Below are 26,009 nucleotides of genomic sequence, written 5' to 3'. Positions count from 1 at the left end.
AACTATATAGAGCTTTTAAGTTTCTTTGTAATTACTTTTAAAAGATAAAAATGTTTGCTAATGCTGTTCGTGAGGTCTCGATACCCATGGAGTTTCAGTGTATTCGAGAGGCAATTAATGCTGATTTTCAGAATTCTGTCTACCATTTCACTTGATCTTAGCCAAGAGGCTGAGAAGTGATCTACCATTTGAACCGATGACTAGTGGCTTGAAGAAACTATTGTTCTCTGAGGGGACCTGTCGCTTCGTTTTATGAGAATAATCCGCTCCCCATGCTGACTTCCGTGGATTAAGAAATGGTGGACATATTTGGTGACTCGTGTTTACATGTTACGTCTTTGTTGTTTTTCAGCTACAGTTAGAGGATGATCAGGGGGTGAACTTGGGCCTTGAGAGTAGCTTGACGCTCCGGCGCCTCCTGGTTTGGACGTACGACCCCAAGATAAGACTGAAGACTCTCGCGGCCCTAGTGGACCACTGCCAAGGTTGTTTTGAGTCTCATGGACCTGCTTTATTTCAAAGCAGGTTTTAGAGAATTTCATCTGCGGTCATTTGCGTGCCTGCTCTCGTGTATCCTTGACAGCCATAAATGTGCAGATTACGTACAAGTGCGTAGATCAAGTGCGTAGACTTATAGGGAAAGTCACCAGTTGCTGACATGGCCCCATATTTATGTTTGTGGAAGCTTAGTAGTTCATTGAAATGAGGGAAGAAAGGAGAGGGTGTCTAGTTTGTAAGCATTTTGTGGTCCTTGGTGTTGTAACTGTTCATCTCTAAGCCCCTTTTACTTGTCTCTGGCCCAGCAGCCTTCCCTGGGGGTTTCCTCCTCCCGAGGTTACGGCCCAGGTCTGGGTCCACAAGCTAGGTGTTACAAGTCCTCCAGTTTGCCTGTGTGGCTGGGGCCTCTCCCAGGCTCTGGCTCTGCATTTCTACCTGCCTTCTGAACATTTTTTCTCTCTGTTGGAGCTACCTTGACCAGGAACCTCTTTGTCTTTTCTTCTCTGTAATGCTGGGGCGTCAATGGCCTCCTCTTAGGATTGTGAGAACTGAGTGAGGTGGGAGAAGCTGAGGGTCCGCCCCTAGGTCATGGCCCTGTGTCCGCTGCCAACCTCTTCTGTCTGTGTGAGCACAGGGGCTGGGACTCCAGCACGTGTGGTCTGAGCTCGCCAAGCTGTCCGTGCCCTGCCTCCTCTACTTCCTGCCACCTCCCCTCAAAAAGAGAAAGCAGTCAGGCAAAATATGTGTCTTTTCTCAGATGATGAGCACCCCCATGTGGATTCCTTCTAGACTCTTCCTCTGTCTCTCTCCCCAGTCCCCGCACCTTTCTGTGTGCACTGAGTCCCTCGTGTCCTGGACCTCCAGCTCCTTCTGACATCTCTGCCCCTCCCTCGGGAAGCTGTGTGTGCTCCTGCCAGGAGCATCTAAGTAACATCGGGTCACATTAGACCTTCCTGAAAATCTTTCAGCAACCTAATCAAATCCTGAATTCTTACCGTAAGAAACTTTATATGTTTGTGTTTTGGGGCCTGATATTTGCCACTGCCAGTGCTTCATCCTGAGCTGTGCTCCCCGGGCCCGGGACTCTTCACCGTGGCAGGATTTTTCAGAATGGGAGTTCTAGCCACTTAATGGGGTTGTAAGATGAGTTTGGTAAGCCGAGACTAGCGTGTTGTACTAAAGGAGGAAAGGAAGAAAATAGGAAGCATTAAAGTGCAAGTACTGTTTTGTAAAACTTTCATATTTTCTATATGTGTTTATATCCCTGACTGCAGTATAAAGTGTGAGTCTTAATGCGTGTCTTGGTCAGAAGAGGTGACAATTCATGTTCCAGCTTGAGTAACGAGTCAGGGGTGTTGCTCTTGAAAAACCCCGCAGTGGCTGCGCAGAGGTAGGAGAGTGCCTTGCTCTGACTCGTGAAGCCTGGGGCAGGCTGGTGCTCTCTCTGTTCCTCAACACGTTAACTGCCACTCCTCAGTCCCAGATGGTAGCCAGGGAACACTGCATCTCGATGACCTGGTCTCTGCCGGGAGTGTAATTTGGGTGTTTTGCATGTGTCCCCCCAGGGAGGAAAGGAGGTGAGCTGGCCTCTGCCGTCCACGCGTACACGAAGACGGGGGACCCGTACGTGAGGTCCCTGGTGCAGCACATTCTCAGCTTAGTGTCACATCCTGTGCTGAGTTTCCTGTACCGCTGGATATACGACGGGGAGCTCGAGGACACGTACCATGAAGTAAGGAGCGCCGTTCGAGTCTCCGGCTACTCTCTTGAGTTTTTCTCCCTGGGAACTGTTTCCTCTCGACTGTAACGCCACCGCACTGCACGAATGCCGTGCGTGTTTTGTGCGGTGCTTTGAAAACCAGTTACCTCTGAGCGACAGAGCCGCCTGGGGTCCGTCGGAGATTATCATCCCAGTTTTAATGGTGGGAAAGTCAGAAGGCCAAATCCCCTGGCCAGGTTTGCGGCAAAGCCAGACCTAGGTGTCCCGTGTTAGTCCTCGTGTGGTGCAGTATCGCACGCTCTGTCACTTTGCAAGGTCACTTACTGAGGCCCTGGCACTTTTAATGGGTGTGTGTGCTGTGTGCCTGTTGGAAGCACAGTTGGTTCTGCCATGAGGCGGCGTGTGTGCTCCTAAAAGCCACTGTGCTGTGCAAGTCACGCAGCACAAACCATAGGTCCTCTGACAAAGAGTGGAATGAGGAGCTGCACCCTCAAAACCTCGGGTACATCACATTAGGAAAGGACAGGAACTTCACAGAAGTTGTAGTGCTGTTGACACACGTTCAGTGGTTAAGCCCACCGTGCATCCTAGATTTTTTTCTTTAACATTTATTTTTGAGAGAGAGAGAGCGAGAGCACACAAGCAGTGGAGGGGCAGAGAGAGAGAGACACAGAATCCGAAGCAGGCTCCAGGCTCCAAGCTGTCGGTACAGAGCCCGACGCGGGGCTTGAACTCACGGACCGTGAGATCATGACCTGACCCGAAGTCGGACACTTCACTGACGGAGCCCACCAGGTGCCCCAGCCCTCTGTACATTCTAGAGTGAGCATGGCATTTACCCTGTAGACGCCCTGATGTGGGCTTGTGGGTGTGGGGCTCACCTGCGGTGTAGCAGAAGGCTGGGCTCCTGTTTTCACCTAGTTTTTTGTGGATGAACTTGATGTGAACAGTCATGAAATTCGTGTTATGGTCCCGTTGTTTCCTCATAGACCAGTTGTGCCGGGACCAGTGGCTTTTTAAACCAGCATGGCGGCAGAGCCGATTGTCGAGAGTGGTTTTGGGGAGCCTCTGGTGCACACGGGCAGCACCTAAGGTGCAGGTGTTGTGTGGGTTGCTCCATTTGGCTTGTAGTTCGGCTGTGGCTGCGTTACAGTCGTCCTTTGTTACTATGTGTAGGAAAGGTGGACATCCTCTTTGTGTCTAGTGTCTTGTACCGACGGATGGTCTTCATAGTTGTAAACCTTTTGAATGTCATTGAAAACAACACCCTTTCATGTGTCTCCCTGTGCATACATACGAGTTCCTCTGAGGTCGGTCCTGCGAGGTGGGATGGCTGGCTGTTGGGGAGCGAGCGCAGTCTTTTAGTTTTGATCCTGCCCTTCCCGGCTCTGGAGCGGTCCTGCCAGGCCACCCCGCAGTCGGCCTTCCGTGGGTCCCCCTTCTCCAGCTTGGTCAGTGCTCCTGTCACTCAGTTCTATTGAAGGTTTTTACTCTAATGTGTGAGGTGCGGTGTCTTGGAGGCATTCTACTGCTTCCTAGTGAGGTTGACCAGCTTTTCATGTTTGTTATTTTTATTCTACCAATTGCTGGGCCTGTTCTTTGCCCGCTTTTCTGGTGGATTTGTCTGTCTTTCTAGACTTGAGTCATGGCGTGGTTTTATACATTTGGATATCTTGTGTCTGTGGTTGTTCTTTTTTTTTTAATATTTATTTTTGAGAGACAGACAGAGACAGAGCATGAACTGGGGAGGGACAGAGAGAGAGGGAGACACAGAATCCAAAGCAGAATCCAGGCTCCGAGCTGTCAGCCCAGAGTCCAACATGGGGCTCGAACTCACGAACCCTGGGCTCATGACCTGAGCTGAAAAGAAGAGTCAGAAGCTTAACTGATTGAGCCCCCCAGGTGCCTCTGGGTGATACTGACCTTTTAAACAGCTGGTGACCAGTTGACTTGATGAAGCTGATTTTCTTCAGAGTTTGGGACAGGAATTGCAGTTCTGGTCCTATTGTGATATATATAAAATTGTTGTCAAGTAAAACAAAAGTTAAAGCCACAAACTGGTTAATTATCTTTTTAAAATTTAGAACCTAATTTCTGATTTGCAATGCTTTTGTCTTTTTTTTTGAGAATAATTTAGTTTGCAGTTTCTAGCAACTGGGTTTTTAAAGTAGTCCTTAATTACACCACTAATTCACTGTGTGCGTCTGTGTTTTCAGAATCGTCCCTAAAATACCACCAGTTCGTTATTGATTGTCTGACCTGTGTGTGATCTGGGCCTATTTATAATTGTGGGGCCGGAGAATTGGGCCTTGACTTGCAGATTGATTTTCCTCTAGACTGTTTTCTTTTCTATTTTTGGACATTGATTCACTGAGGTAAGGCAAAAAAGCAAACTCTCCAAGACTGGGATAGCTTCACTTTGGGATACTTACTTTGAAGAAGTCTTGTCGCCCAGAATATGTGTAAGGCAAACCTTAGGTTTTATGTATTTAAGGATAAAATGCTAAGTAAACACCCTGTCTGTTGAATTCAGTGTTAGGTCATTAGCTCAAACGATCCCTTCAGCTTAATCTCAGATCTTGCCTCATCGATAAAGTTACTCTTTTTTTTTGTAGGTATCATTAACACATTTTATTTATTTTTCTAATTTTAGTTTTTGAATTTACATCCAAATTAGTTAGTATGCAGTGCAACAATGATTTCAGGAGTAGATTCCTTAGTGCCCCTCCCCCATTTAGCCCATCCCCCCTCCCACAACCCCTCCAGTAACCCTCAGTTTGTTCTCCATATTTAAGAGTGTCTTATGTTTTGTCCCCCTCCATGTTTTTATATTATTTTTGCTTCCCTTCCCTTATGTTCATCTGTTTGGATCTTAAAGTCCTCATATGAGTGAAGTCATATGATATTTGTCTTTCTCTGACTGACTCGTTTCACTTAGCATAATACCCTCCGGTTCTATCCACATAGTTGCAAATGGCAAGATTTTGTTCTTTTTGATTGCCGAGTAATACTCTATTATATGTATATATACCACTTCTTCTTTATCCATTCATCCATCGATGGACATTTGGGCTCTTTCCATACTTTGGCTATTGTTGATAGTGCTGTTATAAACATGGGGGTGCATGTGTCCCTTTGAAACAGCACACCTGTATCCCTTGGATAAAGTCCTAATAGTGCAGTTGCTGGGTCGTAGGGTAGTTCTATTTTTAGTTTTTTGAGGAACCTCCATACTGTTTTCTAGAGTGGCTGCACCAGTTTGCATTCCCAGATAAAGTTATCCTTAAATTTTTTTTTTTTTTTTTTTGTATAGTTTCAGACTTCTGGAAGAGTTGACAGAACTATAAAGCACCCTCAGGTACCCTTTCCTCAGATTACTTCGAATACTAACATTGCACTACAGTAAACTTATCTTTTTTAAGGTTTTATATTTACTGATATTCCTACTCGATGTCTGAGGTTAGAGAAGGCTTCAGGAAGTTCAGGATTTGTAAGTGTTCATTTGCCAGTTACTTTATACCCACATGGTCTTGTTTGCTTCACTAGTTCGGCTGCTGGGATTTCTCAAAAATGCACTGTGACTATAGAGCTAACATGAGTCCTTGGCGTAAAGTAGATTCTGCCCTTTGCTGTGTGCCTGCTGTTGGGTACCGCCGTGCTAGCAGGCAGCTCATAGCGTCTTACAGGGGCCTTGTTTTAACTCCCTGCCTCGTCGCCGTGCAGTGGGGCTCACCGGCCCAGGTTCTGGGGTCTGATGGCTTGGGTTTGACTGTTGGCTGCAGTTTGGAAAAGCTCTGAGTTCTGGGTGAGTGCTGTAGTCTCTGTGAGCCTTCCCTTGCACATCTTCCCTGCGTGCGTAATAGCAGCAGCCTCACAGGATTGTGTGCGTGTGTGCGGATGGAGTCAGGCAGGTAGTAAGCGCTCAGTATGTTACTAGGTTACTTGCTGTTAATTTATGTAAGAAGAATGCTGGATATAATTTGAGTGCCCGCTGGCCCTGATATGTCTGTGGCCTTTCTCTTAATTGTGGTGTTCTTTGACTTCTCCTTTTTTCGTTGACCCATACATTTATAAATGTTCCTGACTCTGATTAAGTCTCTGACTAAATTTGGGAAGTTCTCTTTAATTCACTCTAAACAATATATTTACCATAAGAATTTGGTAGTTGAGACAATTGCGTTTTGTGTTTGATCCTTACACAATTAAAATTTGGGTATTTTTGTCTCTTCAATTCTAACATTGGTTAATTTCCCCTCAATTGTGTAATGAGTTATAACTTAGTTGTAAAATCATATTTCTTTAAGCATATGGTTAACTGTAAGTAGCTACATGTGAGCCTTATGTAACCACTCATTTAAAAGTAGTTTATTAGGGACATCTGGGTGGCTCAGTCGAGCGTCTGACTCTTGATTTTGGCTGAGGTCACGATCCCAGTGTTGTGGGACTGAGCCCTGTGTCAGGCTCCTCACTGAGCCTGGACCCTGCTTGGGATTCCCTCTCTCTCCCTCTGCTCCTGTCCCCACTCATGCGCTCACTCTCGAAAATAAAAGTAGTTTATTAAATATTTGCATAATGCAAGGAAATGCTACTTTCTTTTTTTTTTAATTTTTTTTGCCCAGTGAGTCAAACTGTATGATTTTTTCAATTATATTTGGATTTTATATGCTTTATGTTTTATACATTTAAAAAAAATTTTCTTTTTTTAACGCTTATTTATTTTTTGAGAGACAGAGACAGAGCATGAGCGAGGGAGGGGACAGAGAGTGAGGGAGTCAGAGATTCTAAAGCAGGCTCCAGGCTCTGAACTGTCAGCACAGAGCCCAATGCGGGGCTCGAACCCACGGACTGTGAGATCATGACCTGAGCTGAAGTCGGACGCTCAACTGACTGAGCCACCCAGGTGCCCCAGGAAATGCTACTTTCTGTAATCAGAGGGAGCACAAAACCTGGATAAACAGAGATTGTAAAAAGGACCCAAAGTAGTTCTGGAGATGAAAAGTACAGTAACCGAAATGAAATAAATCACTAGGGGGCTCAGCAGCAGATTTGAGCAGGAAAAAGGAAACACATGCCTTGAGGATAGACCCAACTGAGTTATCCCGCCGGAGGAACAGGAAGAGAAGAGGAGAATGTCAAGGGTCTGAGAGACCCATGGCGCCGGGACGCGCAGGGGGCTCCCCAGACTCCAGTGGGACAGGTCGCCATGTCCGCAGGAGCCTTGTGATCGAGTCGTGGGAAGACAGAGCCCTAGGGAAACTCTGCATGGAGAAGGCCCTCGATTAGGTCGGCAGCTGCCCTCTCCTCAGAAACCACGGAGGCCACGAGGCACTAGGATGTACACTCAAAATGCTGGAAGGAAAATCTGCCAGTCAGGAATTCTGTGTCCTGCAAAAACTCCACCTCAAAAATGGTGGAGAAATGAAGTCATCTGCAGATAATAAAACCTGAGACCTCCTAGAAATACCGACCGTTGACACGGAGTCTCGGAGCAGTAGGAATTTGGAACAGGCCTGTAACTCGTGAAGTGAGTCCGTAATCTCAAGCTTTCCAGTAAAGAGCCCAGGACTAGATGGCTTCACTGGTGAATTCTACCAAATATATAAAGTTAGCACTAGTTCTTTTCAAACTCTTCTAGGAAACTGAGGAAAGAATACTTGTTTTTACACATTTTATGAGGCTCATATTATTCTGATCCCAAAGCCAGACAACAACACAAAAAGACTACAGAACAGTATCTTTTATGAATATAGATGTAGAAATCCTCATAAAGCACTAAAAAATGGATTAGAAGTTAAACGGACCGTACACCATGACCAAGTGAGATTTCTCCCAAGAACGCAGGGGTGGTTACAGCATACGGAAAGTGATGTAATACACCACACTGTTCAAACGAGGGAAAAACGTACAATCATCTCAGGCGACGCAGAAATAGCATTTGATGAAACTCAACACTCTTTCGTGATCAGAACACTCACCGAAGGAATAGAAAGGAGCCTCCTCGCCTGATAAAGGGCGTATATGAAGCGCTAACAGGTAATGTCACGATGGTGAAAGGGTGTACACTCGGTCCCCAGCTCAGGAACAGACAGCAGGTCCATCTTCCCCACCCTGCTCAGGGTTGCACTGGGAGCTGGAAGCTCTCATCAGGGCAGTTAGACAAGGGAGCAGTTGAAAAACAAAGATACTCAGATTGCAAAGGAGATAAAACTGCTTCTCTTCATAGATGACATAATTTTATACATAGAAAACTAAAGTGTTCACAGTCCAAGTCTAATAAACATGCTTGCCAAATTAGCTGGATACAAGATTAGTACATAAAAATCAGTCCTATTTTTATATACTTGCAATAAACAATCCCAAAATAACATTAACAATTCTATGTATGACATGTCAAAATTAATCAGATACTTAGGGAGAAATTAAACCAAGAAAGTGGAAGAATTGTACTGAAAATCATAAAACTGTTAAGGAAATGAAGGCAGACCTAAATAAACCGATGGCTCTACACGTTCATGGTTTGGAAGACGTGATACTGTGCTTTCAAATTTTTTTTTTTTTTAATGTTTATTCATTTTTGAGAGAAGGAGAGAGAGAGAAAGCGGGGGAGGGGCAGAGAGAGAGAGGGAGAGACAGAACTGGAACAGGCTCCAGGCTCCAGGCTCCGATCTGTCAGCAACAGAGCCCAATGCAGGGCTCAAATCCACAGACCCATGTGAGATCATGACTTGAGCCGAAGTCGGATACTTAACTGACTGATCCCTCCAGGTGCCCCTCTGTGATATTGTTAAGGTAGCAGCACTACTCCAAATGATCTCACATTGGATGTGATCTCCATCAAAATTCCATGGCCTCTGTTGCAGAAATGGCAGCACTGGTCCTCAAAGTCACATGGAAGTGCACGGGGCCTGGAAAGCCACACGCTCTTGAAATGAAGAACACAGTGGGAGGACTCACATGTCCCGACGTCACATGTTACAGGGCACAGCAATCACAGGTGTGTTTCTGGCATGAGTATGGGCTCAGAGATTCGAGAGCAGGATTGAGAGTCCAGAAATACACGTGCTCATGTTTGTTGAGTGATTTTCAGCAAGGCTCCAAGACCACTCAGTGAAGGAAGAAAAGTCTTTCCAGCAGGTGGTTCTGGGACAGCTGGATGTCCACACACAAAAGAAAGGATTTGGACCTCACCTGCATACTGTGTATAAAAAGTTACTCAAAGTAGGTCCCACAGCTGAAGCTGTGTGTAAATCTCTGCGACTATGGATTAGATATGTCACCAAAAGCATAAGCAACAAAAGAAAAACACACAGAATGGGAGAATGTATTTGCAAATCATAGATGCAGTAAGGGTCTAGTATCCAGAACATATAAAGAATTATCACAACTCGGGACCAAAAAGACAAACACTGCAATTGAAAAATAGGCAGGGTACTCAGGTTTTACCAAAGGAGGTCTACCGATGGCCAGTGAGCACCGGAAAAGAGTCTCAACGTTAGTCATCAGGGAAGTATGAGTGGAAACCACAGGGGGCTGTCATACCACACTCATGGGGATCTCATTGGAGCAGAGCACAGGCCAGAGCATAACAAGTGCCGGTGGAGACTTGGCCACCTTGGAACCCTGATACAGTGCTGGTGGGGACACGGCGGTGCGGCCACTCAGGGACAGGGCTGGCAGCTTCTCGGAAAGTTACACGCACCCCCAGCGGTTCCAGGTGTGTGCCCAAGAGAGGTGAGGACACACGTTCACGTAGAACTTGTACGTGATTGTCACAGAAGCCTCATTCATTATCAGGATGGTCAAGAGGTGGAAGCAGTGCCGGTGTCTGTTACCTAATGGGTGGTCTATCCAAGTGACAGAATAGAATATTCAGCCCCAAGAAGGAGTGAAATTTTGATGCATGCTACAGCATGGATGAATCTTAAAAGCCTTAGGCTGAGAGACATAACCAGACACAAAAGCTCACGTGTTGTAGGATTTCATTTATGTGAAATGTGCAGGATAGGCCAAGTCACAGAGGCAGAAAGGTTAGTGCTGTCAGGGGTTGGGGAGAGAGGGGTGGGGAGGTCATTGCCTGCTGGGTATGGTGTTTCTGCAAATAAATGCTGAGGGTGTTCTGGAATTTGATGGTGATGGCGGGTGCACAGCCTTGTAGTGGATAACGTTAAAGTGCTGAATTCACGCTCTAAAATGATTAAAATGGTGACTGTAATATGCGAAGGGGTGCCAGCCATGTCTGGCTCCTAAGATTTAGCTTTCCTCCCTTGCTGAGGCTTTATTCTGCCTCAGTGCTGGTTGTAGGGAGGTCCTTGATTACCTGTCACCAGGCCTGGCCATTTGCAGTCTCCAGTCCCTTTGGCTGCCCTCTGGGAACCTCGTAGGGAGGTGTGACGTGGACTGTGACTTGGGCATGAGGATGTTTCAGAGGCCCAGTGAAGCCCGAGACCCTGGGGGCCTGTCCTGTGATTCTCTGCAGCCCCAGCCTGACTGGAGTGGGACAGAGACAGAGTGTGTCGGAGGGGCTGAGGTGAGGAGAGGGAGGGAGAGCAGAGGGCCTTCTTTTTTTTTTTTTTTTTTTTTTTTAAATTTTTTTTTTTCAACATTTATTTATTTTTCGGACAGAGAGAGACAGAGCACGAACGGGGGAGGGGCAGAGAGAGAGGGAGACACAGAATCGGAAACAGGCTCCAGGCTCTGAGCCATCAGCCCAGAGCCTGACGCGGGGCTCGAACCCACGGACCGCGAGATCGTGACCTGGCTGAAGTCGGACGCTTAACCGACTGCGCCACCCAGGCGCCCCAGAGGGCCTTCTTAGTTCACACCAGCTCTCGTCTGTACAGTAGTCTCTCAGGGGGTTTTCTGTGAGGGGGAGGGAAAGCGTAATCGTCAATTAAGAAGAGTAAATGCACACCAGAAAAATTCCCTGGTAAAGAAGTGTGTTTATTTAGTGTTTCCAGACTTCCTATTAGATAAGCGATGCGGTAACAGATGTATGTCTTTATTGACATGTTCAATAAGAAGGGTTAGTGGCCGTTTTGGATCTGTGCACCCACTTGAACAGGTCATGTGAGAATATGTGATTTCTTTTGGTGACAAAGTCACAGGTACTGTGGCTTGTTGTTTGCATTTGTGATGGAAGGAAGAGTTAAATTTCAGATAGAAGTTAGTGCCAATAAAGTGTAATTCCCTTCCCTTCCATGTTTACAGACCCTTCTGCCTTCTGGGCCCATGGACCCCAGGTCAGGAAACCCCCAGTTAGAACAAAACCTACAAGAAAAGTCGTGACCTGGCCCCAAGAATGTGGACAGGAGCTAGTTTTCTGTAGAGTCAACGTAGGTGTGAGCTTGTACTTGAAGCTCCAGTTCTCCTGCCTCGGGACGGGTGAGGATGCCAGTCAGGGGTGGGATCAGAACCTTCCCTGCTCTCGGCCCTTCTCTCTCTGACCCAGCTGTCCACTGCTCAGTGACTGTCCTGCATTAGGCTCCGACTGATTGCAGGGGGTCCTACTGTCTGTTGATGGCTATTCAGAGCTCGAGTTTGTCCTTCCCGGAAGCTCCTTCCACGTTTTCCGAGGTTTTCCCTGGAAAGGCTTGTCTGTCTCTCCTGCTGCTGGGCAGTGGTCAGTGTCCTGCCTTAGCTACCTCTGGGCTTGGCTGATTTGCAACCCAAGAATGAGTTAGAGGCCCAGGTAGCCTCTGAGCTTGGCTGTCTCTGGTATGGAATCATTCAAGACTGCCTCTGGGCCTACCAGTTGGGATTTTACTGTGAATTGTTATAAAAAGATAGGACCCTTTGGCCCAACCAGCAGGAACTGTGTTTTGTGTTTTGTGTTCTGTTATGAAATGGAAAGGTAGACAAATGTTGGAGCACTCGAAAAATTTACAGATTTTGTAAGTGATTAAGTACTTTCAACACTTGGGGGAAGTTTGTAGTTTTATTTGGTTACAAATTAGTACAAATGAAAACATGGGGTTTTCATGTTTCAGTAGTTCACATGGGTTTTCTGCCCTGAGTGATTGAGGTGAACAAATTATGCCAGTAGTTCAACGTTAATCTACTTTGTTTTTATTTTTTGCCTTTTGGAAAATTCTTTTCAAAGGGTGAGGGACTTCATCTGGGAGCAAACACGGAAGGAAAAGGTAAATGTAAGCTTTCTTGCTTTCAGAATCCGAAAATTTCCAGACTTCACATGTTTACTTAAATGCTGTAAAAACACTCAGGGCTCCTGGGTGGCTCGGTCGGTTGAGCACCTGACTTCGGCTCAGGTCATGATCTCGCGGTCAGTGAGTTCGAGCTCCACATCAGGCTCTATGCTGACAGCCCAGAGCCTGGAGACTGCTTTGGATTCTGTCTCCCTCTCTCTCCCCTGCTCACCCTCTGTTCTGTGTCTCAAAAAAATGAGTAAATTTGAAAAAAAAAATTTAAAAAATGCTCTAAAAATCTATGTCCTTGAACTGGAAGGTCGGTGGAACTGGAGATAATGCGGTGACTGCTGTTGGGAATATCTGTGGGTGCCTTCAGCTCTCTTGTTCTGTTTCTTGTATATTTTTGCTAAGAATTACTGAATTTAAAAGTGTACTATGTAAGATCATGTTAGCATTTTGGCACTTCCAGCCTCACCCCTGACGTGCTGGGATTTTCCTGCCTACCGTGTGGGAGACCTTTCTGGTTCCCTGTGCGGAGCCCGTATGGCTTCCTGGGTGTGGTGGGCCGCAGGGGCGGGGGGTGGAGGGGGTCACAGGGGCTCTAGGGGGGCCACGGGCTTTGGGGGGGGTGCAGAGGCTCTGGGGGGGCCACAGGGGCTCTGGGGGGCACAGAGGTTCTGGAGGGGCACAGGGGCTCTGGGGGGGGTGCGCAGGGGCTCTGGGGGGCTGCCTGCCTATTGCCACTTGGGGTTGGGGTCTTTGTATAATAATGGCTGTTTCTTAGAAGCTATGTTGCTTGCTAAGAAAATTACCCTCTTCATTTCTGTTTTTAGTAGGGAGGCCTTGGCATTTGTCCAACAGTTAATGAGAAATCATGGTACAATTATGTTATATTTTTTTCTCCGTTCTTTCTGTGTTTGACACATGGTGAAAAGTAAAGAACCTTGAGTGGAAAATGCATCAGTGAAATACAAGCAATTATGTTCTGACCTTAGTTTTTTTCCTCTGTAACTATATGTTTTTCAGAGGCTTAATTAAATGCCAGGATGGACCTACTCCTCTCAGTGTTTGCCGGGAGAGTGATTGCACCCTACTCTGCCCTCAGATGAAGTGACGCTTTCCTAATTTCTAAAGATGACTGAATTGTCCGAGTTTTTTATCTTTTAAATTAAATCGTCTTACATACTGATACAAAGCCGGCTGCACTCCATCTGTCAGGACGAATTAGTGCGTTGTTTGTGGGACTAGCTCTTCCGTTTAAGTGAATAACTGGTAACAGCAGAATTTACACCAGCCCCTCTCTGCTGAGTGGGGGGCTATGGGGCGGTCCTAGCGCGGTGATTGGGCGAACTTTTGCATGACTCCTGGTGGGCTCGTGACAGTTTTCAAGTTTCTGTTGGGTGATGTAAGTATCTCTTAACGTGATGATCGCTTCAGGATTGTGGGACCTGTTATCCCTCAAAGCAGTCATTAGTTATGTGTTTAAAATTAGGCGATAGAAATCAAATCTAAAAGTACAAAGATCAGTACATACTAGTTTGTACGTAAAGATAAGAAACTTGATCTCCTCCACATGGTTATAAACATGTTGGCATTTATTCATGTCCCTCCTTATATATGGCTGTCATGTAGCCCTGACTTAAGAGGGATGGAATAAGACCTTAGCATCATTAAGAATTTTGTTCTCTTAAATATTTACCCTCAGGAGTAGATTTCTGTGAACAGAAAACAAATCTTTTTTTGTTGGTTGCTATGAGAAGGTGATGTTACTGCAGTTTTCTTTGCTGGTATCATATGTTCTCTCATTGGTCTTAATTACTCAGTTCTTTTGAATGATATTTTTTCTGATTTAAAAATGTTTGAATAATTAAAAATTTTTGAGCATATAAACAGAGGAGAAAATTTATTAGTAATCCTGTCATGAACAGATAACCTGCCAATATTTTTGTGTATATTTTTTATAGTATATTCTTGTGTATTTTTCAATGTGTCTATCAGATATGGTACATGCGTAGTATTTTGTAAACTTTACTTTTACTTTTGTTTTAATTTGAAATAATGACAAATTTCTTTTCAACCTTCATTCACTGTATTTCTGAAACACACTACTTTGCATTCCTGCTTGACCAATACAGTGGGGTTTATTTAGTAATGAAAATTTTGTGCTGTTAAATTTTATTCTTCTCTACCCAGGGCTTCATAAAGCATGATCTCTGAAACTCCTGAATAGCACATAATAGTGTTATTTTGTGGAAAGAAGATCTGTACTTTTCATCAAATTCCCAGAAGAGTTTGTAATAATTAAGAATGAGCTTTATTTTTAATGACTACCTGATACTATTTTATACTTTGTTATACATTCTCTTATCTTTAGGAGTGTATTCAGGGGCGCCTGGTGGCTCAGTTGGTTACGCGTCCAACTTCGGCTCAGGTTATGATCTCGCGGTCCGTGAGTTCGAGCCCCGCGTCGGGCTTGTGCCGACAGCTTGGAGCCTGGAGCCTGCTTCGGATTCTGTCTCCCTCTGTCTCTGTTCATCCCCATTCTCGCGCATGTGCTCGATCACTCTCGCTGTCTCTCTCTCTCAAAAATAAACTTAAAAAAATTTTTTTTTGAAGTGTATTGGGAGTATGGTGTGCCCTGACCAAAAGTACCTTATTCCAGTAATGCAAGGATGATATTTTATTCGTATTTTTTCATCTATGTTTACAAATGGAATTAGCCTATAGTTTCTAATTTTGGTATTATTTTTGTCAGGTTTTGCTGGTGTTATACTAGATCCATAAAATAAATGTTCTATATATTTTTCTGTGGTCTAGAATAACATAGAATGATCCCTTTTTTTTTTTTTAAGTTTTTATTTTGAGAGAGAGAGTGAGAGAGAGCACACGCGTGTGTGAGTGGAGAAGGTGCAGAGAGAGAGAGGAAGAGAGAGAGAGAATCCCAAGCAGGCTCCATGCTCTCAGTGGGGCTCGAACTCACTAACTGACTCGATTTCAATCGAGAGTCAGACGCTGAACCAACTGAGCCACCCAGGCACCCCAAGAATGATATCTTAAAGTTAAGTAGGTTCTGTGCCATAGTGATAGCATTTTACATTTCTCATTTCAAGTTTTCTCTTTCTCTCTTTGTTTTTTATGTTTTGCCTGGAAACCATCAACTTTGCATTGGCATATAATTACTAAAAATATTTTAAAAATTCTTTAAATCTATTTTGTTTCTGTGGACACACTTTCCTTAGTCTGGGTTGTGCATTGTTCACCTGTTGGTGATTTAGAACTTGTGTAAGAATCACTAGAGAAGTGTGTTACGACTTAAGTGGATCTTACGGTCCCACGGGGGAGCCAGGTTGTCACGTTTAACGTGGCCAGTGCTGCGTCTCAAACCGTCCAGCTTCCGTGTTAAGATACTACTAAGTACTGAGGGCCATTTCTCTCCTCCCTGGAGGAGTGGCTGATTCTAGGTCTAGAGGAGAAAGGAGTAAGATGAGCCTGGCACATCTTCCACACCAGAAGCAAGGAGGACACCTTAGGTCGAGTCTACAGGACTCAGCAGCCAGCTTGAAGGGGCTCCCATCATCCCAGAATGGAAAACGTGGTGGAGTGCCAGTGAGGGTAATAACTCTAATGGACTGAAACATAGATGCACTTAAGTCCATGTTCATGATGATAAAACACAAAGCCACTGGTCACCGTTGGAGGCTGGGAAGTAAAGATGTTATCACATACCTCGTCCATCTCTCGATCTAGTCGCCTTTCCCCTTTTCTGATCTGTCGATACAATTATCATGACAGCTTCTGATGAGGCATTTTAGCTCAGAGAAAAGGATAGCATATTAAATAAAAGGTGCTAGCTCGGCCAGTAGAGGGAGGATGCTCCAGAAGGAAACACTAGCCCCGACATCATATCCAGGGTAAATTCTAGACGGATGAAAAATGTAAGTAATAAAAATAACATGTCAGGAATAGTAAGAGAAAATTGTCCGTAATCTAGGAGCGGGAAGATCGTAGGAAGACAAGAAAGTCTTCTTCCATAAAGGAAGACATCCACCTACACAACAGAAGTGGAACAAAGCAAAAACATGGAACATGCTGTAAACGGTGCCAAGTGGTTAACTTGGAGAAAGTAAATTAGTAATACTTCATCCACAGATGGTCATTTTCCCTAATATAACAGAATTTTCATACGTTGATGAGAAAAGGACAGCGTCAGTAGACGGTTGAGGAGATGAAAAGACAGTTTATGGGAGAATAAAAGCAAATGGCCATCAGCATCGTGGAAACAGGCCCCACTTCCTGTGTCAGGATGGTAACAGTACAGGTGGCCACAGCTTCACCAGCTGACTGGCACAGTCTAACACAAGCGAGGATGCAGAACAGGGGCCATCCTCCTTGTGGGAGTGTCCGTGGACATGCCTGTTTGGTTGGGAAGGGGAGTCTGACATGTCTCTAAAAATTAAAAATTGCTTTGACTTGGCAGTTCTACTAGAAATTGAATTTATAGAGATAAAAGCCCAAACGTATTTAGGACATAGGGCTGAGGGGCACCTGGGGACTTGGTCAGTTAAGCATCCAACTTCAGCTCAGGTCATGATCTTGCACTGTGTGGGTTCAAGCCCTGCGTCGGGCTCTACCCTGTCAGTACAGAGCCTACTTGGGATTCTTTGTCTTCCCTTCTCTCTCTGCCCCTCCCCCATCCCATGCTCTGTCTCTTTCTCAAAAATAAACCTAAAAAAATTAAAAAAAAAACTTAAAGGACATGGGACTGAAACATGAGAGTGGCCTCGTGCCCTTTCTCACATCAGGGTCAGATTGGGCAGTGGGATCAGCAAAAGTGAGGAGCACAGTGGACAGGGGAGAAGCTTCTGTGCAGGGTGGTTCTTGGGAAGGCACTTCCTGCAGTGCTGCCAGGCAGGCAGGTGCTGGCCACCCACACGCCCAGGTCAGCCTGCAGCCAGCAGTCCGTGAGCAGGGTCCATTAGCTCTGGCACCTCTGTGTTCTAGACTGGGGGCTCCGCAGGGGAGAACCTGCAGAGGGCTGCACGTGGGCAGGAGGGGACAGCTGAGCACAGGGACTGCCGCACCACACCCCTGGACACCCACAGGTTTTCACTAAGGTAGATGAGGCGGCCCTCCCAGCCAGAGCACAGCAGAGGCTACAGCAGAGGTTGATGATTGTGATCAGAGTGAAGATCATGAATCCTCGAGAAAAGGCCTGCGTTGTTAGACTCGGTTTAAAAAGTCTGGGACGTCTGTGATTCCATTTACAGAGGGATGTATCCAAAATGCTTTTTTTTTTTTTTAATATGAAATTTATTGTCAAATTGGTTTCCATACAACACCCAGTGCTCAAAATGCTTTTGAAGACGGTTTTACTCTGTGAAGGGTAAGTCTCCCGTCTCTGGAGAGCTTTCCTTCAGGGTGACTTCCTCGGTGTGGCTGTCAGCGAGCGGTTTGCTGTAAGCATTGTCTTCTGACCTGGCCGTGCCTCTGCTTTCAGTTTTTCGTAGCCTCGGATCCAGCCGTCAAGACGGACCGGCTGTGGCAGGACAAGTACACTCTACGGAGATCGATGATCCCCTCCTTTATTACGATGGACCAGTCCAGGAAGGTGAGGCCGGGGGGGGGGGGGGGGGGGGGACTGGGGCTCTGCTGTCGTAATTCTGCATGTGGGCAGCAGGTGACAAAACTCTTCTATCGCATCTTAGGATCAGAAGTATGTATTGATTGAATACACTGATTAATGTGTGTTTGTTAATAAGTCTTCTCAGTTCCTACAGTTCCCTTGATGCTATCCTAGATGTCCTTGCTACTTAGTTAAAAAACAATTAAAAAAACTTTTTTTAAGTTTATTTGTTTTGAAACGACAGACACAGCATGAGCGGGGGAGGTGGAGAGAGAGAGAGAGAGAGAGAAAGAGAGTCTTAATCAGCGCAGAGCCCGACATGGGGTTCGAACTCATGAAACCATGAGGTCGTGACCTGGGCCAAAAGCTTAACCAGCTGAGCCACCCAGGTGCCCCTCCATTACTTAATTTTTAATTAATAGTAGATTTGTTGCTTATGAATATTTATAGTAGTTGGATGACTAATCATTTTTACATCATGGTAACTGGAGGATATTTTTCCTTTTTAGGTCCTTTTGATCGGAAAATCAATAAATTTCCTGCACCAGGTTTGTCATGACCAGACACCCACTACAAAGATGATAGCTGTGACCAAGTCTGCCGACTCCCCCCAGGATGGTATGGTGGCGGTGGTGACAGTGGTGGTGGGGGTGCGATAGAGCTGTCACTTGAAGTGTTTTCCGTCCGGTAGGAATGACAGTTTCTGAATTGTCATCTGAAATACCTTCACACTTAGTGTGATGTGTGTAAAACATTACTATGTAAAGTCTGAATTTCTCTTTTTACGTGGAGTTCACCAGTAAGTACTGGATTAGGTGGAGCTGTTTTACTCTCTTAGAATTTGTATTACTTTGAAAAGAAAACGATCTAGCGAGTTATGCCAAAATCAGAAAATAAAGGAAAAATGTTTCTACTGGTGGCCACATGTAACACAAAGAGGCTTATTCAGAAGTTAGCAGGGGAAGTGCTGGGTGAAATGACTGCCTGTGTGAGATGTCCTGTGGTCCCCTTGTTCGCTGCTGCCCTCGCTTCCGTTTTTCCCATCTGCTGCCCGCCCCACCGAGGTAATTCCACAGTGTTTTGTGTGCAGCCGACTTGACGTGTGCAGCTTTCCCTCCTGGCTGTTTGCTGTTCATGTTGTCGTTCTGACTCCGTTCGCGGTGTCAGCTACAGGCGTCATGACATGACTTACTCTTCATGAGAATGACTGTGCCTTTCGTGAGCTTAAACTCTAGGTATGAAGATGAAAATGTACAAGGAAATGAAATACTAAATAATCAAACGTAGAGAGTGGTAAATGAGTATAGATAACATGCTGTAAGTATGTGATACCGTGGAGTTAGCCACAGGCACTGCGCTCCATGGTCGTCCTGGCAACTCCAGCTTGCAAAACCCAGACTTTGTACCCTTTCACTGCTTTCTCCTCCCCTCCGGCCCTGCAACCACCAGTCTACTCCCTGCTTCTCTGACTTTGACTACTTTAGAGTCCACACATAAGTGATACTGTACGGTATCTGTGTCTGCCTTCTTTCACTTAGCGTAACCCTCCCAGGTCCGCCCATGTTGCCACAATAGCAGAATAACCTTTCTCCAGGTAAATGATAGCCCACTGTGTGTGCACACCACCTCTCGACCGTTCAGTCATTGACGGACACTCGGGCTGCTCCCGTATCTTGTGTATCATAAATAATGTGCAGTGAGCTTGAGGGTGCGGGTATCTTTTTGAATTAGTGTTTGCATTTTCTTTGCGGAAATACCAAGTACAGTTGCTTGATCATATGGTGGTTCTGCTTCTAACTTTTTGAGGAGCCTCCACACTGATTTCCACAGTGGCTGCACCAGTTTGCGTTCCCACCAGCAGTGCACGAGGGTCCCTTTTCTCCGCATCCTCGCCAACGTGTGTCGTTTCTTGTGTTTCACCCTGAGGCCAGCAGGTCCCAGAGCTTGCTCACTGTGGGCACCTTCTTGTTCGTTCTTGAGACCGTACGGGCAGTTCAACACTGACCCTCCCTGTGCTGCCTTCTTCACCTCAGTGTCTCCATGAGGTGTTGAGTTAGTAGTGGTGTTGAAAGTGACTTGACCTTCAGGTCTAGGACAGGACGGACTGTTGTTGGGGCCTCTCATAGGTCAGAGCTCGGGCGTCCACTGTGCGTCCAGCAGATGGCGGCCTTTTTGGTTTCTTGGGTTTCTTGGGCTCGGGCTCATTCGCCTTCCTGCGCACCCGGCCCATTGGGTCTGTCGCCAGGGCCGTTTGTGGGTGTAGGCGGTGATGTTTGTGCGTGGAGCTGGTAGTTTTATCTTTATTGAAATACAAGTTATGTACGTATATGCTCTCGTTTTGTTCTTTACAGCTGCAGATTTGTTCACAGATTTGGAGAATGCGTTTCGGGGGAAAATCGATGCTGCTTACTTTGAGACCAGCAAGTACCTGTTGGACGTTCTTAACAAAAAATACAGCTTGCTGGACCATATGCAGGCTGTGAGGCGCTACCTGCTCCTTGGCCAAGGGGACTTCATCAGGCACTTAATGGACTTGCTCAAGTAAGAACACTCTTTGGATCTTTTAAATACACAGTAGATTGCAACATGAGGAGTCTTAACAGTTCTTGTTTTAAAGAATAAATGCCATTAGGGGAAATTGGCTGAGTTCTTAGAGAACATATCAGTAAGATGAAATCTGAAATTTTTTTGGAAAATTTTTTGATGAAACCAAGATTGTCACATCGAAGTCTGTTTGTTTTCTCATATTCTGTACCTTTCTCACAAGCCTGTGGGCCTTGTGGACACCCTGGCACTGACAGTCCCGTGTCCGAGGTGTGTGCAGTGTGATCACACTTAGTGCCAGTTTCAAACAAGTTCAAAAATTGTGTATTTCACACAACTTTTTCCATATTATGAATTTTAAATTGTTCCTTGGGGGAAAAAACCTATAAAACAAAATTACTACTCTTTTCATTTTGTTCTGTGACATTTTCATGGCACCTTTTGTCCCAGAATTAGATGTGGGTCCCTCCCTGGCCTCCGTGGAGACTCTCCCAGCCCCTCAGCAGGGTGTCTGTCCCATCCCGGGCTCTAGACACACCGACCTCGGGTGCAGCCAGGCTCCTAGCCAGAGCGCGGGTGATGTCCACTCAGGCACTGAGGAATGGAGATTGGCACTTTTTGATGTTCCCTTTGGAACACTTGAAAGAGTGTGTGGCCTTCCAGTCTTACCTGTGTGATCAAGGGGTGGTTTTGGTGGCCTGGTCCTGAGATGTCACTGTGCCTCGGAGTTACCGAGGGAGCTGGCTGAGGTGAACCCTGGGCCTGCTAACAGAGGGGCTTGGTCCCTCGGGGGTGGGGCCAGGAACGTGCGTTTCTAATGAGGCCCCTGGTCCAGACACAGGCCCCTGCGGTCCCTCCTCTGCCCTGGAGCCCACCTTCAGCATGAAAAGTAGTTTAGGGCACACATAGCTGTCACTGACCTTCTACTTGCCCGTGCTGGGTGGGTGACTGTGTCGTCAGCTTGAGAAGGGGTTGGTGAACTGTGAACTGAGCACACGTACTCGTGGAAGTGTCCCGTCTGGACCCTGAGCAGGGAAGGGGCCTCTGGTGAGCTCAGTCCTGGTCTCCAGCCCAGCGCCTGCCGGAAGCATGGGCGGGCAGGAATGTTTGGAGGGGAGATGCCATTGGCCTAAATGGGGGTTCCCGTGAGCATGTGGGGGGAGCTGGCCCAGGGTGCAGCTGTGCAGGTCAAGGTGGGCAAGGCAGCTCTCACGGTTTACAGGTGAGGCCAAACGCAGGGGTGCCTGTCATGCTACGGACCAGGTCGTGTGGCTGATGTAACGTGTTTGCCTTATGCGTGGTTTTGATATTTAGAGCATCTCGTAATCAGAAGATTTGTTTCTTGAAGACATGTTTGAAGTTTGTGGCTTTAAAGTGGGGGATGTCCCTGGTCTCCAGCTAGCCTCAGACTTCTCTGAGGGATGATGTCATGGTCCCTCTTCATCGGTCTCTGCCCCACGTTTTGCTGCCACGAAGACCTGGAGCCGCACAGCTTATGTGCATGCCTGGGGGTGATGGGCAGGCTTTGCCCCCAGCGTATTGAGCAATAGTTGACCTAGATCACTGTGTGAGTGTAAGGTGTACAGCACGATGGCTTGATTCCATGTGTTGTGAAATGGTGACCACAGCAGGCTCAGCTAGCATCCATTTTCTCACATAGACACAAAGAAAAGAAAAAAAGGAAAGAAACCCCTTTTCTCCTTTTGATGAGAACTCCTAGGATTTGCTCTCGTACTGACTGGTCCTGTGTGTCACACGGGGTGTTGGCTGTGGCCCTCAGGTGGCGCACTCCAACCTAGTGCTCACACACAGCGGCTTGTTTGCACTGGGTGGCCCCTTTCCTGCACTTCCCCTCGCCGTCAGGCTGTGTTGGTAACCTGGCCGGTTCTTGCCTGGTAACGTTAGCTTTCTGTTTAGCAACCTGGACATGAGTAACCCCAGAGAAGTGTTTGCTGATAACGTGGCAATTTTTAGCTTCTAGAATCATGACGTCTGTGTATCTAGTTGTTTTGATTTAACAAAGACCTCTCTACCCATTGGGTCTGTGCAGAAAATTCCAGTAGTTCCCGTTACTGTAGGCCAGACTTAAGTTGAAAACTTGATTTGTTAATGTGTATGGCATATGTTAAGTATTTTCAATTTAAGCAGAATAAAAATTAATTTTTTTGAGATTTAAAGAAATGTTTTATTCCCCAAAAGACTTGGTGAAATCCTGTTTACAGTTAGTTTTGTGAAACTTTTGTTTCTATGTTGTAGTGCTTTGTCCTTTTAGTTTTTATAATTTCAACTCTTTCTACAATTTTAAGTTTTTGCAAAGCTCTTTAAGAATTCAAGTAACATCTTTTATTTTTACAAAATCTGTTAAGACCAGAACTTGTCCGTCCAGCTACGACTTTGTATCAACACAACTTGACTGGAATTCTTGAAACCGCCGTCAGAGCCACCAACGCCCAGTTTGACAGCCCTGAGATCCTCAAGAGACTGGATGTGAGGCTGCTGGAGGTACTGTGGCCCTGGTTCTGCTCAGGCCGTGAGCTCCCCGGGCCAGCACTCCCGCCAGTGTTCCGGTGTGTGGCGTGTGGCGTGCATCTCGTCTAGCCTGCCGGGTGGGAGTCGTTGCCAGAAGGCTGGCCGGCCTGAGCCTGCACTGTGCTGCTTATTGGTCTTCAGTAAGGGCCACATCTCTAAATTGCACTGGGCTTCTCCGTCTGCTCCCTGTGCAAAGTCCCCACAGGGCTGCGGATGGAGAACATGCAGCGCTCAGCCCGGCGCTCGGTAGCACGTTGTGGAGTGAATCTTGTCTCCTGTTAATGGTAATGTTGCAGGAGGCACAGGGATGGCATGTAACAGTAATATTCATCAAAAATAGATGTATTTAGTTTCAGTTTGATAGACAGTGAGTTTTCTTAGGGGAATGCGTGTCAGAAACATCACACACTGTTTGCTTAGCTATGATGAAGGACCATTAGTTGGGCTTGTTGGCTTTTTTAAAATGTTGACTCTTGTTTTTTTTTTTTTTTTTTAATGTTTATTCATTTTTGAGAGAGAGAATCAGAGCACGAGTGAGGGAGGGGCAGAGAGAGAGGGAGACACAGAATCCAAACAGGCCCCAGGCTCCGAGCTGTCAGCACAGAGCCCGACGCAGGGCTCGAACCCACGAACCGTGAGATCATGACCTGAGCCAAAGTCAGATGCTTAACCAACTGAGGCCACCTAGGCACCCCTAAATGTTGACTTTTAAGGGATTCAGGACATATGAGGCAGTGAGTTCTTGCCATAAACTGGTGACGAATTTTAGACTGATTTTATGGTATTTATTCAAAATACATGATAAGGGCACCTGGGTGGCTCAGCCTGTTAAGCGACCAACTCTTAATCTCAGCTCATGTCACGATCTCACAGTTTGTGGGTTTGAGCCCTGCATCAGGCTCTGTGCTGACAGCTCAGAGCCTGGGGCCTGCTTCGGATTCTGTGTCTCCCTCTCTGTCTGCCCCTTCCCCACTCATGCTTTGTCTCTCTGTCACAAATAAACATTTAAAAAAAAATCTTTAAAGAAATAAAAATAAAATAAATAAACATTGAATAAAACCCCATAACACACCATTCATTTCACAGTATCCTTAGAGCATCTCCTCTGTGCCCATGGTTTAAATGCCGAGGGTACAGGGGTTGACAAACAGATCTCTGCTGTCCTATAGCTAACACTCACAAGTATTGAATGCTTTTCAAAAATTGGGCTTTATTTTACTGCCTTTTCTTGGACGAGAGATTCTTTGGCACTAAGTGCAGCACTGGTGGGAAGGCCTGCAGTGTTTGTTTCTGTCCCCAGGTCTCTCCAGGTGACACCGGGTGGGACGTTTTCAGCCTAGACTACCACGTCGATGGGCCAATTGCCACGGTAAGGCCATGCTGGGCTTTTTTAATGTTGCTGCAGCCTTTCAGCTTGCTGTTTTGTTGTTTCAGAATGGGCTCTCTTCTCTCAGAGCTTCAACTGAAGGCCATCACTTGGCCTCTGGTCAGACCCACTGAAGGAATACCTAAGCCACAATTCTGTGTGGTTTAGATAATCATTAACGAGTGCTGAAATGCTCTAGTATTTTACGAATTCCTACAAATACCCTTTTGTAGGGTTCAGCAGGCATGTAGTAAATGGAGTGCTTGTTGGAACCCATAACCCTTAGACCACAGTAGCAAATTCAGAACAGACGGAGAGAGACTAGGACGTGCACTGTAGAGGTCACACTTACGCTACTTAGATGAAGTCTGACCTTCAGTGTTCCCTGGGACCCAGGAGCACCCAGGAGCAGCCCATGCTGCTGCTGTCCATGGTGCTGATGCTGCTGTCCATTGTGCTGCTGCTTGGAGCAAAGTACCGCTTCCTCCCGGAGTTCCCAGACCGTGAGAGGCTGGCTCCTCTGTGTGCTGTCTGTGGCCCAGATGCCCTGCCTTAAGTGCCCACTTTCTCTTCAGCTTGGAGTCAGTTCTCCTTGACCAGGACGCTTCTTTGGAGTGATGTCAGCCGTTTGATATCTGAAACACTGAAGGAGAACATGCGTTTCTTTTAGTTATTGGGAAAAATATTTTGTTAAGAAGTAATGTAGTTTGGCTGTGAAAATCCTCCTTGACGGTCCTTGCAGAGTGTGACTCCATGGCCGTTCCCACGTCTCCGGGTGTAAGTCACAGCCCTGCCAGGGTGCACCAGCGCAGCTGCCTCGCACTTTGGGGCAGCAGCCGTGCCTGGGACATGTGGCTCTTGTGTCTGCTGTGAGCCGGAAGCTCCTGGTGTGCGTGTTTCACACATATTCCTAGTGTTTAAGCTGTACCAGATCAGAGCTACTGTATTTTAAATGCATAACTGCTCTTAAATTTGATTTTTTGTCATATTCAAATTAGTTTTTTCTTCTTTGACTTATATCCTAGTTTCCAGTACTTACTTGTTAAAATATCCTGTTGTGTACATTATTATTTAAATCAGAAACTTTTGTATTGTCTGTTTTGTTAATACTGACTATGTTCATATCATTTTGCCACAGATGCCAGAGTAGAGGCTCTTGTGTTTGTTATTTCCTAGAACGTGAGTGCCTTGAATGTTAGATAAATTGAACATACTCATACATGCAGTTAATTATTTCACAATAGTGTAGACTCACGAAGCATACAAAGTTAAACATTGCACACCTTGTATATAAACAATTGGTTATGCAGTATATTTTTTAAATTTTAGCTTTTTGTAAACTCTAATCGAGAGGGTCAAGAGACATTTATATCCTAGATTTATTTAAAAAACAACTTTGGGGTGGATTTCTGTCTATGGCTAACAAGTGTTAACTTACCTGCCAATTCCAGCAGGTGGAGGGTGTGCCTGGGAGGCCGCACTGGGTGGGCGCAGGGCCCTGTGACTGCCGCAGGATGTGGGGGATGGGGTCTTGCACGTCCGGTTTTGCTATTCCAGTTCTGGGGTTTGCTGATGTCCCAGGTT

General features: G+C 46.0%; 1 protein-coding gene across 3 annotated transcripts in view; it reads left to right on the top strand.

Annotated features, from left to right (window-relative positions):
• TUBGCP3 (tubulin gamma complex associated protein 3) overlaps nt 1–26,009 on the top strand; it is a 75,568-nt gene that overhangs the window by 25,433 nt on the left and 24,126 nt on the right. For all 3 annotated transcript variants that reach the window (XM_047849074.1, XM_047849065.1, XM_047849083.1), the window contains exons 10-16: nt 353–485; nt 2,064–2,230; nt 17,861–17,971; nt 18,496–18,604; nt 20,338–20,527; nt 22,897–23,032; nt 24,360–24,428. In XM_047849074.1, the coding sequence (XP_047705030.1) occupies nt 353–485; nt 2,064–2,230; nt 17,861–17,971; nt 18,496–18,604; nt 20,338–20,527; nt 22,897–23,032; nt 24,360–24,428 (915 nt within the window). The remainder of the gene's footprint in view (nt 1–352; nt 486–2,063; nt 2,231–17,860; nt 17,972–18,495; nt 18,605–20,337; nt 20,528–22,896; nt 23,033–24,359; nt 24,429–26,009) is intronic.

The sequence above is a fragment of the Prionailurus viverrinus genome, chromosome A1 (genome assembly GCF_022837055.1).
Source record: "Prionailurus viverrinus isolate Anna chromosome A1, UM_Priviv_1.0, whole genome shotgun sequence".
NCBI classification, from domain to species: Eukaryota; Metazoa; Chordata; class Mammalia; order Carnivora; family Felidae; genus Prionailurus; species Prionailurus viverrinus.
Note: the sequence above shows the minus strand (reverse complement) of the source record. Positions and strands in the feature narration are given on the sequence as shown.